Source organism: Caloenas nicobarica, chromosome 19, assembly GCF_036013445.1.
Source record: "Caloenas nicobarica isolate bCalNic1 chromosome 19, bCalNic1.hap1, whole genome shotgun sequence".
Classification (NCBI taxonomy): domain Eukaryota; kingdom Metazoa; phylum Chordata; class Aves; order Columbiformes; family Columbidae; genus Caloenas; species Caloenas nicobarica.
In genome coordinates this window covers 2172397-2189084 of record NC_088263.1, presented here as the reverse complement: position 1 = coordinate 2189084, position 16688 = coordinate 2172397, and the positions used below count along the sequence as shown (strand labels likewise).

The 16688-nt window shown below is 49.8% G+C and overlaps 4 protein-coding genes across 4 annotated transcripts in view; 2 read left to right on the top strand and 2 right to left on the bottom strand.

Annotated features, from left to right (window-relative positions):
• The window catches only part of PNPLA7 (patatin like phospholipase domain containing 7), a 127526-nt gene extending 124148 nt beyond the window's left edge, over positions 1-3378 (bottom strand). The window contains exons 1-3 of the mRNA XM_065648470.1: positions 3283-3378; positions 2614-2671; positions 95-160 (exon numbers count right to left, since the gene is read on the bottom strand). Of these exons, the coding sequence (XP_065504542.1) occupies positions 95-160; positions 2614-2646 (99 nt within the window). The 5' untranslated portion in view covers positions 2647-2671; positions 3283-3378. The remainder of the gene's footprint in view (positions 1-94; positions 161-2613; positions 2672-3282) is intronic.
• LRSAM1 (leucine rich repeat and sterile alpha motif containing 1) overlaps positions 1-16688 on the top strand; it is a 102848-nt gene that overhangs the window by 31830 nt on the left and 54330 nt on the right. The window lies entirely within an intron of this gene.
• On the top strand, positions 3519-4109 carry MRPL41 (mitochondrial ribosomal protein L41). The gene has a single exon (XM_065648651.1). It carries the CDS (start codon positions 3627-3629, stop codon positions 4032-4034), a length of 408 nt encoding a protein of 135 aa, XP_065504723.1. The 5' UTR covers positions 3519-3626; the 3' UTR covers positions 4035-4109.
• On the bottom strand, positions 5970-15470 carry DPH7 (diphthamide biosynthesis 7). Its single transcript, XM_065648814.1, has 9 exons — positions 15261-15470; positions 14720-14856; positions 14191-14278; positions 13249-13343; positions 11544-11710; positions 10295-10367; positions 9422-9487; positions 9072-9244; positions 5970-8010 (listed from the first exon to the last, which is right to left on the bottom strand). The coding sequence occupies exons 1-9, from the start codon at positions 15396-15398 to the stop codon at positions 7388-7390; spliced, it is 1560 nt and encodes a 519-aa protein (XP_065504886.1). The 5' UTR covers positions 15399-15470; the 3' UTR covers positions 5970-7387.

Sequence of the window (16688 nt, the reverse complement as noted above, 5' to 3'; positions counted from 1 at the left end):
CTGTGATTTAGCAGAGTTCCTAGAACTCCCGAGAAGCTACACCCTATTTACACACACAGAGTCATTCACCCGGCTGATTAGAGCTGTACGTTACCATAGTGGTCTGTATTCTGTCTTCCACAAACTGCAGAATCGCTGTTCCGCTTGCTGGCAACACAACCTAGCGCCAAAAAAAAGGCGAAATTAGTTTCTCACAACTGGCAAAAAGCCTCAATAAAAACATCTTGGCACCTGCTCTGGCACACAAAACACAACTTGATTGTATTTTCCAGCATCTTTCAGCTCCAGCCCCCTTTGCAAACAGCAGACAACCAGTGGAGAGAGGTCATTAGTGAAGTTCTATGGTGTCAGGATCCCTAAATAGTCCTAAAACAGGGTCAAATGGTGAAGTGATAACTTGTTTTGATGATTCTATGTTATTCAGAGCAACAAGGATGAGAATTGAATGTAAAGGGCACTATGAGACTGAGAAAATAAGTCATAAACTAGCAGATTAAACCATAAAAAGAAAATTATGCACATGGGAAAAAGCCCCAAGCTCAGGTAAACAGCCCTGGGACCCGTGCTGACTATTGTTATTAATGAAAAAAATCTGGCAGTTACAACAGTCTCACAAATGCCAGCTCAAAACTTACCAGAACAAGGGGGAAAAGCAAACCAAATATTAGGAACAAGGAGGAAACAAACCAAGTTCAAGGACAGATACATCCCCCTGTAAGTCTTGAGCCTCACAAGTACTTGAATCTGAAGTACTACACACAGTTCTGGTCCCAGTTTTTGCCCTCGGTTCCAGATCTGGGTGACCTCTTTGTTCAGCTTTGCCACCAAAAGAAAAACAAAGCGCACACCGAGAGTCACCAAACTGGTCTCACTCACAGAGTTTGTTCCAGTTCTACAGAGCAAATCAAACTCCTGCCTGAGCGGTCAGCATATCGACACTTTCCCTTCCCAACGTTAGTCAAACTAACTCTATCACTGTTATTATCAGACTGTTATTAGGGGGATTGTAGTGAAAAGTCACAAGAATTTGAGGAAAAATAAGTTGAAAATTTGTTAGCAACAAATACAATTCATTTTGGCAAAATACAGTGAGTTCTTGGTGTAAGTCTATTGTGGTCACTTGTTTCCCCTTGACATTACAAGTGACTTACACAGTTCTGCCACTGTCCAGGCCAGTATGATCTCAAATAACAGCAAAAATAGTCATTGCCAACTGACAGTCACATTGCTGCGACACGAGGGGAAGAAACATGTTCACAAGCAAAAGAATAAAACACACACACATACACACACAGACCGAGTCCTCCCGCCTCAACACAGAAAAACAACGAGGGAAAAAAGAAACTCAAACCTCGGCGAAAAACTGTGAGGTTGCTGCAGGGTTTCTCAAAAACACCGAGGAAAACATGATATGCATCCCACGTCCTACGCGGGGCATCTTTTCAAGCAGAATCCTTGTGGAAAAGCATGGGAAGCAGCAGACGGGCTGCAACCCCAGAGATGTTTAAAACGTCTACACGGTCCTTGTTACATCACAGCACCTGGGACAGGTGTGACGTCACCGTGAGGTCACCACAGGACACCCCAAACCTGCGGGAGCTCTCTGAGGAGCGCGACAGAGCTCACACGCGCTTTACAGGGCTTCAAACAATTCCTGGAGGCAAAACTCACGTGGAACAATCCCAAAAAGAGCCTCACTTCATTCGAAAATGGAGCAGTGACACGCTAAGGGTATGTATCATATCAGCATAAATTGCATTTGTCTGCTTTTTCCAATGGTGTCCAAATTCCGTTAAGAAAATGAGAATTAACAGTAATTAACAGAAATATACAGCTGCACAAACGACACTCCCGCCCGTCCAGAGCACCAAGCACAGAACGAGCGGCTCTGCTGAGAGTTTAACCAACGAAAGGCAAACAGTGAGACAAACACCAGGCAGGGAGGGGTGGGAACCCTTATCTGCCCCGAAACCAAGGACTCAAACCAGGATCGCCCAGGACATCAGACTTCCCTGTAGCTCATCCGCACACGGGCTCACATGCCTATGTTCTGAGTATAGATACAGGACTATCAGAAAAATTTAACCACATACGGGTAGGCCGTACGTGTTTTTTGGTTGTGAGCAGAACTATTTCCTATCCTATTAAATATAATACTACATATTATATAGAACTATTTCCTATGGGCCTTGTCTTTCATTACTATGAAAAGCACCACGAGCCTTGTTGGACTATGAGTTTTGTATTTATGATTAAGAACAGATGCAAGAAGCTGCCACAGAATTGTGCAATTCTTCCATCTTTTAGGCTGAAACTGTACTGTTGAAGAAACAGGTACTTAAATTGTAACATTCTAACACCTTAGAACATGAAGCAGAGTGTAAATGCTTTGCAGAAAAACAAAAATACAAAGACAGACACACATGAAAAAATGGGACCAATCTTAAATCTTTTGGCAGGATAAATCTCTTATCAAGAAAGGTTTTTTCAAAGTAAAATCACCATATCTAAAGACATTACCCAAATGTTATCAAATTAGGCACAGTAGCTTTCAGCTTCTGGAAATACAGGGGAAATAAATATGTCCAAAAACTATAACAAAGTATCCCGTACCTCGAGGCTGGTGCTGTTGCTTTCGTTATCCATGGCTGGAGGTACATCAGGACCAAAACTAAAGAAAAAAAAAAAAAAAAAAGAGATGACTGAGTTAGGACATGACTATACTTTCTAATGTAAAGTGTTTTTAACTTTGCAACACAAAGCGAACCAGAACTGCCCTTCCAGTCTGGCAAAACGAGACAATTCAAGGGGAAAAACTTATTTTTTCGTTCATTGTCGCTTTTTCTGTGTGTCGAGGAGCAAAGCCCAGCGAGTTCTCACGGAAAGGCAGAGACACCAGAGAGACCGAAGCCCCGGGAAGCGGCCGCGTCCCCGCTCCGCCGGCAGCCCCGGGGCCGCCGCCCCGCACACACCGCTCCCCGCGTTCCCTTTGCTCCAAGGGACCCGCAGCTCCCGGCGCTGAGCCCCGCACACGGGGACACTGCACCGACACCTCACCGGGCACAGCCCGGAGCCGCAGCCCCGGCAGCGGGTCGGCCCAGCCCGGCTCACCCCGCCCGTGCTGCCGCCGCAGCGGGCAGAGCCCCCGGCGCTGCCCCGTTAACATAAATCACTGAACGCGGACGCAAATAAAAACAATAAACAACCTCCCGGGCGGGCCACGGGGCACCGGCACCTCCCGAGCTGCCGCCACAGCCCACAGACCCGGCCGGGCCCCCTCACCTGCCGCCGCCGCGCCCCGAACCGCCGCCGAGGTCAAGGGTCAGCGCCGGCGGCGACGGTCGCGAGGGAAGACCCTGCCCGCCGAGGGGGAGGACAGGCCCCGCCCACTCCGCGGGCTCCCCGCTGCTGATTGGCGGGAAAAGCCCCTGCTCCCGCGCCGAATGGCCCGCATCCTTCGCAGGTTAGGATAGGCGCTGCGGATTGGCTGGCGCGTTTCTGCCAATGGGAGCGGGCGGTGTTAGTGTGTACGGAGGCCGCGGCGCGCTGAGGTGAAGGCGGCTCCGCCGGGCCGGTACCGGAGTGGGGAGGGCGGCCCCGGTTTCGCTGACCCTCCGGCGCCCGGCATGGGGCTGCTCACCGCGCTGGCCCGCGGGCTGGTGCGCGGCGCCGACCGCATGTCCCCGTTCACCAGCAAGCGCGGCCCGCGGAGCCACAACAAGGGCCGGGGCGCCAAGCAGCTGGGGGTGCTGACGGCCGGCAGGAAGTTCATCCTCCTCAGGGAGATGGTGCCGCAGTTCATCGTTCCCAACCTGGAGGGCTTCAAGCTCAAGCCCTACGTCTCGTACCGCGCCCCCGAGGGCTCCGAGCCGCCCATGACGGCCAAGCAGCTCTTCAGCGAGGTGGTGGCTCCGCGCATCGAGAAGGACGTGAAGGACGGGACGTTCGAGCCCGGCAACCTGGAGAAGTACGGCTTCGAGCCCACGCAGGAGGGGAAGCTCTTCCAGCTCTTCCCCAAGAACTACGTGCGGTAGAGCGTCGTGGGAAGAGCATCGCCCTGGTGTGAGAGACTGTCACTGGCTATTAAAAGCAAATCCTTCCTCTTGGTCTTTCTGCAATGTCTGGTTTAAATTGGCGGTTAATGTTTCATCCCCGGCTACGGGAAGCGTTACTCGCGTCTGGTTGTGTAAGCATGTGGGTGTCCTGCTCTCAGATAAGAGCTCTTTGATCAGATGCTGATAATTAACAGGCGGCAGTTTCTCTCCAGGCGGCTGAAACATCATTTTGTCCTTCTGGGAAGGAATTCCTGCCCTCCGGGAGGAAGAGGACAAGTCTGCCCCTCTCAGGAGGGGCCAGGGTTCCCCAGCTGTGGGGACAGGGCAGCCCAAGGGGCAGCGGTGGCCAAAGAGGGGACACAGGGATGGATTCACCCCCAGCTCCAGCCAAGTGTTCCACTGGCCCAGGAGTGGGACCTAAAACAGGCAAAGTCAAGTCTGTACCCTAAACTCTCTGAGAACTGTTGCTTATATTAAATACCATGATTTTTCCTGACCTCCCCAAGCCTTAAAACTTGTCTTTCTTTTAGGGTAAATCAGGATACAGTTAACAGGTACATCTAATGTCTGTGCCTTAGCAGTGCAGCTGCTTGAAGTTGCAAGGTAACTGTTTAAATTTGAAACATATCTCAAGAGCTGTTGCTTTGGGACATCTATTAGAAGAGCAGTGTTTTGCTGTTCACCAAATAAAATTGATACAAGTGACATTTACATGGACAGTTGTGTGCAACTGTTTAAAGTAGAAACTGCTAAATTCTAAATGGTTTAAGTCAGGGGGTGTCAAACTTATTTTCACCAGGGGCCGCATCAGCTTCGCAGTTGCCTTCAAAGGGCCGAATGTAATTTTAGGCCTGTATAAATGTAAGTACATTTATACAGCATGTATATATATATATATATGGTTTAAGCTGTCAGAAAGAACATGTTTTCCCTGACACCCAAGTGCTGGATCTTTGAGACCTTGATTCTTCTGTGTCTGGAGAGTGCAGCCCTCCCGAGAGGTGCTCAGGGACTTCCATGAGGTTTTCTAAATACAAAGTCCTTCGAAGTTCAAGCATTAGAGAATTAAATCGCAATTAAAATGTTCACTTTTGGAGAAAAGAAGCATGTTTACTTTGTTCTCAATGAGCATCCAGTTTGTGATGAAGACTGACAGATGAGTCCTTAAAGTGGTGTTTAAAAAAAATATAAATACAACTTTTCGGGGTTGGATGGGGCTGTGATGGCAGGTGGGGATGCAGCACTAGACCCCCAAATAACCAAAGTTGTGAGCGTGCTTGGGCACAGAGGGTTGAAGAACCACATCTGCAGCGGGGTGGAAGGGAAGGTGCAGTTCTTCTAATTAAGCCTGACCTGCATTTTTCAGCTCACCAGCATAATATTTACACAGACGTGGTTGAGGTGGCGCCTTGCCTGTTCTTTCCGAGGTGTTGCTTTCTCGGGGACAGCCCTTTGCAAGTGCCTGGAGCAGTGGGGGACAGGAGAATGCGAGGCTGGGGACCAGGAGGTTCCGTAGCCTTTGGTGCTGATACCAGCCCAGCCTTGAACAAGCCATTTGCATGAGCACAGAGCTTAATTGGACACTCCTAATTTCTCAGAGCAAAGCGAGGACTAACGTCACACACTAAGTGTCCCAGTCTGGTCACATTCTGTGACACCTCTCGGCTTCACTCACCTCAGGCTCTTTATCCTGCACGGCAATAAAACAGCTTTACAAGCTTTTAAGACTGAATCACGGCCAAAAGCCGTATCCCTGCAGGGATACACCCTCGGTGCTCTCGCTGAGACATGAGGGAACCAGATTGTCCACATTCGCCACCGAACACCCTCAGGGACCAGCCGTCACAGGACAAGGCGGAAGGTCCTCACGCGAACTAACTGGGAAGGACTTTATAAAAATCATAACAACCAAAGTGAATTACTTATATTGATTTTATTTTAGAAACATCCAAAAATAGGGCGTTTTTTGTTTCTTTTTTTTAACAAAAGCTCCTGTTCACACTACTAGTATGAATCTTCATGTAACAGCACTCAAGGATGTTTTCTAAAATACACATTCATCCTTGAAAAAGGAGTTTCAGAGCAGTAAAATTCTTATCACCTGTACCTTGTTTGAGCTGCAGCACTGTTACAGACAGATACCTGTTGCTGGTGTTTCTTTCCCTCCAGGCAATTAATTCTTTAGGACCCTCAAGGAGAAACCATGCAGGCTAGAAATTACTTACCTAGTTTAAGCTGTATTTTTGTTTCTAGGAAGATAATAGAGAAAGCGTTCCAGAAACAAGGGTTTGCTGGTATTTCACAGTGGAAAAATAAATCTAATGGAGCGACCATGAGAAATTCTGCAGCCATTCCTGGAGGTAGTCAGGGCAATGTTGTTAAGATTTTGGTTTCTGTACTTAACTTACTTTGAACTTAAAAGATGTCAGCAAACACTGCCTGTACTTTTTGGAGGTTTTGATCTTAAAGCTGTTTACCTTTAAAAAAAAAAAACTGAAAGATTTTGACTTTGGACCTACATGATGTGTCACTGTGGAGAGCAGGAAACACGAGCTGGGCACCAGGGGAAAAGGGCGTTAAGTCTGGCAGTAAAATGTGGTGGGGATCACTGCGCTATTTATGCTAAACCAGGCTGTGCTTGGCTTGGGGAGTGAAAAAGTGAGATCGCAACCAGGTGATGAGGCTGATGTAAAATTTGGCTCTGCAAAGACACCAGAACCCTCCAAGAAATGCCCTGCTCAGAACAACACTCCCCATCGCTGAACTGATGCCTGTCACACTGCTCAAGTCTGGATTTCCTCCTAAAAAAATAATTTCTCTCTACTGAAGACCCCTACAAGTACAATGTCAGTAGCTGGACTGTCTGAGCGTCTTCTCAAGGCACACACTAATTTACACATCACACCACAAGCTAAACGCGCAGCGACGCCTCTACTCATGGGCTCTTCCGAGACATTCAGGGAAACTTCAGATCACGTTCTACACGTGGTGTAGTTTGTCTACACGCAGCAGCACAGACAAGTTTGGTTTGTGATGGAAACAGGAGAATGGGCTTAACAGATTGATTGTACAAATGCAAACCAGCCTTGAAGGGATTTAGATATAAGGTAAAAAGCAGCAGCCTTTGCCAGGAAAGCTCTCCCACTTTGAACTAAAACATTAAGGGAAAACTAAATAAATGCATCTGTACTTGACCACACTCCTCAAAGCAAAGGCTTTTCTCAGCACTGGAAATAAACCACCAGTAATTCCATCAGGATTGGCCTTAAAAGGCTCACAAGCTCAACAATAAAATGGGAAAAGCTCAGTTCTCGCTCTCAGCACAGTTCAGGTCAATGCAAACCTTCATCTGTTCTTTCCGATGGAGATCTAGAACTTGGCGTCTCCACAGGGGTCACCAGGCTCATCTCCCACTTCCAGACATGGAGGATATTGTCATAAAAAGAACAAGTTGCTACAATGCTCATTTTTTTTGGGCTGTCTAGGGACCTGGCTGAATCACCGCTTCCGTCCAGGCCCGTCCCGCTGGGTCTCTTCGCTCCTGAGTGAGATCCGCTGCCTGACTCAGGATCTCCCCCTCGCCCTGGGCCCCCGGCCAAACCTAAACTCCCCTTTAAGTCACGGCCCCCAACCTGGTCAGGATCCCCAGACAGCTTAGGGCCCCCCTCTGCTTTGAGCGGCAGGGCAGGGCCTTCGCTCTCCTCATCCAATATTACATCAAAAGTAGCTGTAGGAGACTCATAAATTATCTTCAGGTTTTGGACCTGCAAATTCAGTCTCTCGTTGCCTCCCTCTGATCTTCCCTCGAGCTCCTCTGCAGACAGACACGCAGCGGCCGAGTCCTGCGCTGGAGTCCAGGAATCCCTCGGACACAGCCTGGACCAGTCAGCCCCGTAGGCCAAGGAATTGTGCAAGACATAGGATGACAGGATGACACATTCCTCCGTGTTTTCCGCTTTAAAAAAAAAAAAAAAAAGAAAGATTAAATTATCAGAAATCAAGTGGTTTGTTGCAGACTGCTCAGAGCCATTCCAGTACTGGCCATGTCCTACAGGAGGAGTTTTCGGGTTATTGTCTTCTCCACAACAGAGTTAAGAATTCTAGGAGAAACGAGGTTCTGGCTCCCCTGAGAGTTTTTCAGCCACCTCTCATTGGCCTTGATTTTCCCCAGTTCAGTGAGCAGACAGGACAAGAGGGTTTAATGGGCACGAGGTTTAAGAGCCTCGTGATTCCGAATACATAAAAAGGCACAAGAAAGACAAGACAGATCACACAGTGATCCCCACAGAAATACAACTGGTGAGACTGCCAGGCCAGGCTCTGGTTATCAATAAATCACAGATGGGTTCTTCCCATGAGCTTTCAGAGTCAAACACTTACTCTGATATTAAATGGATGTCAAGTTCCTCCCTTCCCTACAAAGGAGAAATGTTATCCTCATTTCACAAGCTGTGGATCTGCCCAAGGCCTGGAGAAACCCAGGAAGGCAACCAGTTTGTGCAAAACTGTATTTGTAATGTAAATGCAAACAGCTTTTAATCATGTAAATACCTTCTGATTCACATGGAAGGCTTATTCATGTTATTCTAGATTAACCAGACTGCACGGCACTTCTTTTCCGAGGCAATAACCAATTCACCACTGGGTCAGGAACTTCTGCTGACAGTGAACCATCACCCGACATTTGGAAGAACCTCTTTGAACCACCAAGATGACTACAAACTGGAACGGTCATGTCAGCAGGTGAGGCCTTCACACCAACACAAACAGGCTTTCCACCCATGGAAAGGAGTTTCGAGAGATTTACACATGAGCAATGCCAGTGCCTTTGCACAACCCGTCAGGCCAACAGCAAGGATACGCTGGAAGAGTTACCTCAGGTTGGAATCCAAGTCTATGGCTATGAACAACATCCAGATCTTTCTGGCAAGCCCAGAGCTGGAGTTTCCCCACTAACCTAGAGGCAGGAGAGCAGCAGAGCAGCACAAGAGCATCTCTGTTCCTCCAAACACTCACCCATGCTTCCGCGGCAGTCCAGGATTTTGAACCCGCTCTGCATGCATGCCGCTAACAGCACGAAATCACAGGTCGGGTGCCACTTCAGCCTCCAAACCCCACCTTCCACGTGGGTGTCTGCCAGCGGCTGCCTCATGTTCCTGGTGTCCCACAGCAGCACGTGCTCGTCATAGCTGGAGACACATCACAAATACACATGCGGACAGGCAGCAAAGCTGATTCAGTGCAACAAGTACAGAAGAAAATCAGGCAAGATCGCGTGCTCTTCACCACACTGAATTTCTGAAGAGATCGCACCGTAGCACGTTAGTGTTGGTCACATTAGTGAAGAGCAGCCAGAAGGAACTTACCTGCCAGTAGCCAGAAGATTCTCCCGGTGGGGACTGCACTGAATGCTGCACACACCCATTGAATGTCTGCAAGGGAGGGAAGAGAGCGCAGTGTAAGATTTGATAAAGGCATCTTCCCTGAACATCATGGATTTTAGGCCAACATTATTGCATCAAGGTGTCTCAGGAAAGGAGAGTGAGGTGAATTCAAATTTCAATCCAATGAAATACACAGGCAGAGTTCCATCAATTGGTCCAACAGCCTTTCCAGGGAAAAACTTTGACCCACTCAGTCAACACAAATATTTTCTAGTAACAGTTGTACCATAAACTGCTGTTCAGAGCCCGTAAGAATTTCAGCACAACAACTCCATTCCCAGGAGACTTTACTCCCAACATGAATATTTCCATAGCAATAATCCCCAGTGTATTTTAAGGTTACATACAAAATTTCACTTGTTTTAATCATATTCTAAAAGACATGTTATGCCACCAGAAAAAAAAGAAGAGACCATTTCTTCAAATCAGTGAATAGTGGAGAATATTTTCTAAAAAAACATTCCATAATAAGATAAACAAATTTAACACACACAGAAATTCCCAAAATAAAAGTGTAAATCTGGATCTTTCTTTTAGAAAGAAGCTACCACCATCTTCATGTGTGGAAGTGAGCTATTGGTTTATTAAGCTGAAGGACACAGAGGAGAAAGTTTCAACCTGAAGTTGTCTTGACGAAAAAAAAACCAACTAAAAGATGTCTCCATTTCCCAAAGGAGGCAGAAACAGGACCTCACTGTCACCGCACATCTCTGAGTGCCGTGGCTTAGCAAGGGCCACGGTAGCACCGTATGTTCACACTCGGCAGCTGTCGGGCCCAGCTGCAGACACACTCACCTCTTGCTGGTGAAGACGGGAGCCTCTGGCTGGCAGCGGGTGTCCCAGCCCTTCAGCAGGTTGTCATCTCCTCCTGTACAGAGACACACGCTGTTACTCCGTGGAAAAGGACATGGGGCTGTTGGTGACAGCGGCTGAACATGAGCCAGCGTGTGCCCAGGTGGCCACGGAGGCCACCAGCATCCCGGCTGGTACCAGCACTGGTGCGGCCAGCAGGCCCAGGGCAGCGACCGTCCCTGCACTGGGCACTGGGGAGGCCAAACCCTGAATCCTGGGGGCAGTTTTGGGCCTCTCATGCCAAGAAAACCCTTGAGGTGCTGGAGCGAGTTGAGAGAAGGGAACGGAGTTGGGGAAGGGGCTGGAGCACAAGTGTGATGGGAGCGGCTGAGGGACCCGGGGGTTCAGCTGGAGAACAGGAGCTGAGGGGAGACCTTCTGATCTCTGAATTGCCTGAAAGGAGCTGGGAGCCAGGGGGGGTCGGGCTCTGCTCCCCAGGAACAAGCGCCAGGACCAGAGGAAACGGTCTCAAGTTGCACCAGAGGAGGCTGAGGTTGGATCTGGGGAACAGTTTCTTCCCCAAAGGGCTGTCGGGCATTGGAACAGGCTGCCCAGGGCAGTGGGGGAGCCACCATCCCTGGAGGGGTTAAAACATGCATGGGACATGGGATATGGGTTAGAGGTGGACTTGACAATATGAGGTTAACAGATGGACTCAATGATCTTAAGGGTCTCTTCCAACCAAAACGATTCTATAATTCTCTCCAAACATCAGCCAAACAGCCCGCACAGTGCACTGAGGCAATGCAGTTAACACCGAGCTGATGCATTTCAGCCCTGGCATCTCACAACATTTCACAGCCACGCCAAATGCCACGCTCACAGTACTCGTCACCACAGAAGAGATGGGCATTAGCAATACCCTCACTTTGCTAAGCGAAAAAAAAAAAAGAAGATAAAAAGACTGGACCCTAGAAACTCCCTGGCTCCCTTTTGCACACTGTAAGAGATTATTATCTTTGTTGCCAATAGTCAGCCGAAGTAGTTTAAAAAGCACAGCTTCTCCTCATTAACTCCAACCACTTCCTGCAATCAAGAAGCCTTTTATCTCTAGCAGAGGCCCCAGCTCTTTCAAGAAGTGTGATCCAAACAGCATCCAACCCTGGAAAGTAAAATCCCAAGGAACACACACCCCTAAACATGTTGCCCCCTCCCCTGACACCCCAAAATGGGATTCCCAGCCCTTACAGACCTGAATACACAATATCGGTGTCCCAGTAATTAAAAGCAGCGATCCAAGCCTCAAATTTGTGAGCTTCCCACTGGTTCAGGACATGGACAGAAGGAGCGGATTCATCTATGGAGAAAAGATTCAGCTTCCCCTCTGAATCACTGCTGATCACTCTCAAAGGACATCCGCTGCAGTGGAATACAGAGGAAACATTAGAAATTACTGAAACCTGTGTCCTAAGAAGCTGTTAGAGTAAAAAAAAAAGCTACCAAAGTAGAGACAGATAACGTAATGTAATACTGTATATGTTTGATTCAACTAAATGCTGAGAGAAACCAGCAGGACAGTGGAAGGAATGCACACGCCTATTCAGTTCTTTTTAGCTTCAGCCCATCCCATCATCTTCAAATCATCTACGTCAATGATCCCCATTCCCTGATCTCATAGGGGCAGCAAACCACTCATCCATGTGAGGGAAATAAAACCAGCCTTGGGGCTTTCCTTCTCCTAGATGCATAACTTGACTTCTCACACACCCGATATTGAATCAATAAACGAATTCCATGTGAAGAGGAATTGATTTTCTCCCAGTCAGGCTGACAAGCACCTTTCAGAGTCTCTTCTCTCTTCTGGAGTATGAAGAAATGTTTTATTTCCCCGCTGTCACAGACCTCTGAGGTGCTGGCTGATCCTGACCCTTCCTGCACAGTCGCAGTTTCTGGACACAGTGTTCTTGGAGTACTGGCAAAGGTTCTGCAGCTCACAGTGCACCGACGCTCTGACATTCCCTGACATAAACCAGGTACCTTCTGTTTGGTTACCTGCAATTGTAGCTACTGATTTGGTGGCTCGGGGCCTCTTTCCATCTCTACACTGTACGATAGGTACTGAACCGTACTGCATCTCCCAAATTTCCCCACTGGAGATGTGAAGGCTGCACATTCAGCTTCTAGAAGGGGTTATTTGTCTCTCAAGTGACAACAGCGACAGGCTTTAAAAGGCCTTTTCATCATGGCAATGATCATTTATCTCAAGGTCAGAGACAAAGGGAAGAAAGAATTTCAGGAAGAATAAAGTGTAACGTGGAATTCTACTTATTCGTTAAAAAAGCATGCACAGAAACAGCTTTTAATTAGCAAAAGCTATTAAATATTTGCCCTACAGCATTAAGCACACAACTACCTGATCCCCTCAGTTTCCAGCCTCCCGCCAAAGGCACCAGTCTCTGTTCTGCACTTAACTTAGAGAAAACATATACCCTACCTCTTCCAAGGTACAGCTAATTCATGTTATTGCATTCAGTGACACCATTTCTGAATCAAACATATGAGCAGTTGAGAGAGGAAGGAGCCGCTTCCAAACCAAATATCTCCCATTTCTCACTAACCCATGTTTAAACTTCCTACGCGTGCTATTTTAGCAGTTTTTAGGCAGAACTTCACACTAAAATTTCACCCATTCTAAGAGCAGAGTTGGAACCAGCGGATCCATCTGCATCCCATTCTGGTCTTTCCTTTAAGCAAAGGCGACAGAAGACACGTTGTTCCTTTGTCACCCTTGCTCTGGCAATAGCAACTTCTAGAGAAGGTGCAGGGAGACAGCTGGGACCACGAAAAGTCTGAAACCACAAAAAGCCACCAAAAGTCCATTCATCAAAGTCCTCAACTTACGGCTGAAAACTGTCACGCACACAACAACCTCCAACACCTTTCTCTCCCATCCTCACCATTGCTCCCGTCCCGTGGACCAGTCTAAAGACAAGGCCAGACACTGTGCGCCGAGCTCGGCCCTGAAGCACGGCTCCAACATGCAGCTCTTCTTCTACTGGAAGGAAAAGGAACGGGTTAAGGCTGGGAAGACAGCAGCGTTAGGGAGGTTCCTCTTCCCTGGGCTTCCCACTGCAGAGACTCAGGCACAGATCCCAGAAATTCTTCTAAAATAAATAATTTCTTCGCAAAGTACAGCACAGAGCTGGGTGCCTCCCGAAGAGGGACTCTCAGCGGAAAAGAACGGGTGTGTAACACCCCAGGTGCTGCTGACTCCACAGCAGCTGTTTTCCAGAGACCGACGAGCATATTAGGGTCCCACACTAAAGGAGAGATGAAGCGTCCCACAGAAACGTACAATTGCTTAGCCCCAGCTGAATGGCAAATGTGCACACACAGGATCCCCACCTTCCCATCTCCCACCAAACCCCCTTAAATTTTGCTTCCTTTCAGTGAGTGGGGAAGCACAGGAGACATGACGACCTGACCGCTGAATTCCCTACAGGCTGCCTTCTGCAGGAATGGCTTAGTACTCCCTTCTCTCACCAACCAAGAGACACCCCTCTCCAAAATTATTTGCTTTTTTAACAACTTCGCACTTTCTGCCATGTTTACCAACTAGTCCACACTCTCAAGTGACAGTTTCCAGGGTTTGCTTCTGTTCCCTTCGTGTCTCTCATCTCCCGCACTCTGCGAGTGGGCAGAGCCCAGCCAGCCCCTCTGGTGCCACGAACAAATTTGTGGGATTCATGAGAAACATTATCAGAAGACAAAAGAAGTGTTTAAAAAGCTAAGCACACCAAGGAAGCCATGGAAACCATACAGCTTTCCTACAAGCCTCTGAACATTGCTAATAAATTTGAGTTAAACACAGCTTCAACAGCAGCGTTACAGCCACCTACCTCGCTTCCAGCCAGCTGGAAAAACTCCACGGCGCCTGTCGAATCTGCAATGCCAACCATGGGATGTTCTGCAACAGGAACATGGCACCTAAAAGGTCAAGTTAAACAAGTCTTGAATGTCCATCCTTCTTGTATTTAAGGAGGAGAGCAAAGTCAGAACTTGTATTCTAGGATGCACAAGGAGAAGATAGTTCAAAAAAAAAACTCATTAAGAAAATCTAAGGCTCCTCAAGTTTCCACAAACCTACATGGAGGGGATTATATACAGGGGAAATCTACTATATATTATTATATAAACAAAAGAGGTCCACAGTCACGGACCAGTTGTTCATAAATAAGCAGAAAAGCATATCAGAAATGGCTGCAGCCTTTGCTCGCTGAAGCAAACCGGAGAATACTTCCCTTCAAGAAGCCAGGGGCAGTTTAGTCAGTAAACATCACTGGTTTTGCCATACCAACAGCCAAAAAAGGCCCGCAGAGGGGCAGACCGCACTGCTGTGAGATCCGAGACCGGACAGGCCAGCGTTACCATTTGATGTCCAGGACGGCGGCCGTGTCGATGCGCTGGATCTCGGTCAGCGGGATGTAAGGCTGCTCCTCGTTGTAGTGATACAGGTAGAGGCGCCCGGTGCGGTCACAGGCCCCAGCGCTTCCTCGGGAGTCCGTCTGCACCAAAAATCGGGAAGAAAAGAATAAGTTTAGCAGCTTTTCTACCCCCCGTAGACCTTCCCCCAGCCCAGACCTCGCCAGGAGGCCGGCAGGAGCGGGGCTGCGGGCTCCCGCTTCCCAAGGCCCTCCCTTGAGGGACCGAAGCGGCCGCAGGTCCCTCACAGCCGCCCACGCTCACGGGGGGACCCGCTCGGCCCTCACGGGCTGAGGCCAACGCGGCTGGGACCGGGCACGGCCCCGCGGGGGACAGCGCCGGGGCGGGAACGGCGAACACCCGCCGAGACCCCGGCAAACACACACCCGCCGAGACCCCGGCAAACACACACCCGCCGCCCCGGGGCGCGGTGGCTGCGGCGGCCCGGGGGCAGCGGGACCCCCGGCGCGGTGCCGGGCGGGCTCACCGGGGCGGGCGGGCGCAGGTGGTAGGTGCCGCAGGCCAGGATGCTGTGCCAGCCCTCCACCGGGCACCACTCCACCGCGTCCGCGCTGAACTCCGTGTCCACCACCTGCAGCGTCCGCGTCCGGCTCGGCGCCGCCATGTCAGGCCGGGCCCATGCTGGGCCCCGCGGCTCCGGGAGCGCCGCCGCGCAGCGGAACCGCCGCCCGTTCACTTCCCGGTCGGGGGCGGCGCCGGGCGGCCCAGCGCTGGGCGGTGCTGCCCGGCCCGGGGGCAGCGCGGGGGCCGCGGCCGGGCTGGGTGGCACAGCGGCTCGGAGGTGCTGAGCTTCGGCCTTGGCGCCCTCGGATGTGGCTTTTTCCGTGAATCACAGGATCGTTTTGGTTGGAAAAGCCCCTCAAGATCATCGAGTCCAACCACAACCCACCCCTGGCACTGCCCCGTGTCCCTGAGAACCTCATGTCCGTCTGTCCAGCCCCTCCAGGGATGGTGACTCCAGCACTGCCCTGGGCAGCCTGTTCCAATGCCCCACAGCCCTTGGGGGAAGAAATTGTTCCCCAGATCCAACCTCAACCTCCCCTGGCGCAACCTGAGGCCGTCTCCCCTGGTCCTGCCGCTTGCCCAAGCTCTGTCCGGGCGCAGGTTCCAGCGCCCACCGCAGCCCGCGGGAAGGGCCCTGTGGCTCAGATGGGTCAGGTGAAGGGCAGCTGCTCATCTTAACCCCCAGCTGCTCATCAGAGGGAAACCAACCTCCAGTATTCCCTCGGCATCCTCTCCCGCCGCTCCTCCTCACCCCGTCTCTCAGCGCAGATCCGGGGCTGTGCCCTCGCCGCAGCCGTTCCAGCCCCCGCTGACCCCGTTCCTGCCCGTGTCTCGTCCCGCTCCCCGCAGCCCTTTCCCAGGGTGAGAACCGGCACCCGGCACACAGCAGATTTATACTGTCAGCTCAGGGCTCGGCTTTTGGGGTTTTCCCATTGGCAACGTTACATTTATTGACACTGAATTTCGTCTGCCAGTCTGTCTTGTAAGATCCTTCCGCAATTCTCCACTCAGCCTTTATTACAGTGAACAACCTCATCAGTGGAAGTTGTCGCCTTCCTGGTTCATTACTTTTTTCCCAATTATTTTGTAATATATTTGGCATCCAAATATTTACTTCCCTCCGCAAAAAAAAACCCCACACCTCCCTTTAACTCTTCCTTTCCTGTCTTTTAAACAGTTGTTTGTCCTTGTGCCAACATTCCCCTTTTCCCACAGCAGCTTTTTTCCCTCAAGTGACTTGATCATCATGATCAAGCACGTCAAGCAGACTGTACCACCCAAATCCCCTTCGTCCCCTGCCTGTTGAAGCCATTAAAACAATTCCAAAGCATCACGGCATCTATGAATTGCCAAGTGCTGTGTTCCCCTGGCTGTAGTTTGCCACCCCTGC

Bases quoted from the DNA above. Each gene is read 5' to 3' on its own strand.
- DPH7 (XM_065648814.1), bottom strand. From the start codon at position 15,398: ATGGCGGCGCCGAGCCGGACGCGGACGCTGCAGGTGGTGGACACGGAG. The intron at 14,857-15,260 runs GTGAGCCCGCCC...TTTTTGGTGCAG, and splicing joins ACCTGCGCCCGCCCGCCCCG to ACGGACTCCCGAGGAAGCGC. The intron at 9,245-9,421 runs GTAAGTTCCTTC...ATGTGTCTCCAG, and splicing joins AATCTTCTGGCTACTGGCAG to CTATGACGAGCACGTGCTGC.
- MRPL41 (XM_065648651.1), top strand. From the start codon at position 3,627: ATGGGGCTGCTCACCGCGCTGGCCCGCGGGCTGGTGCGCGGCGCCGAC.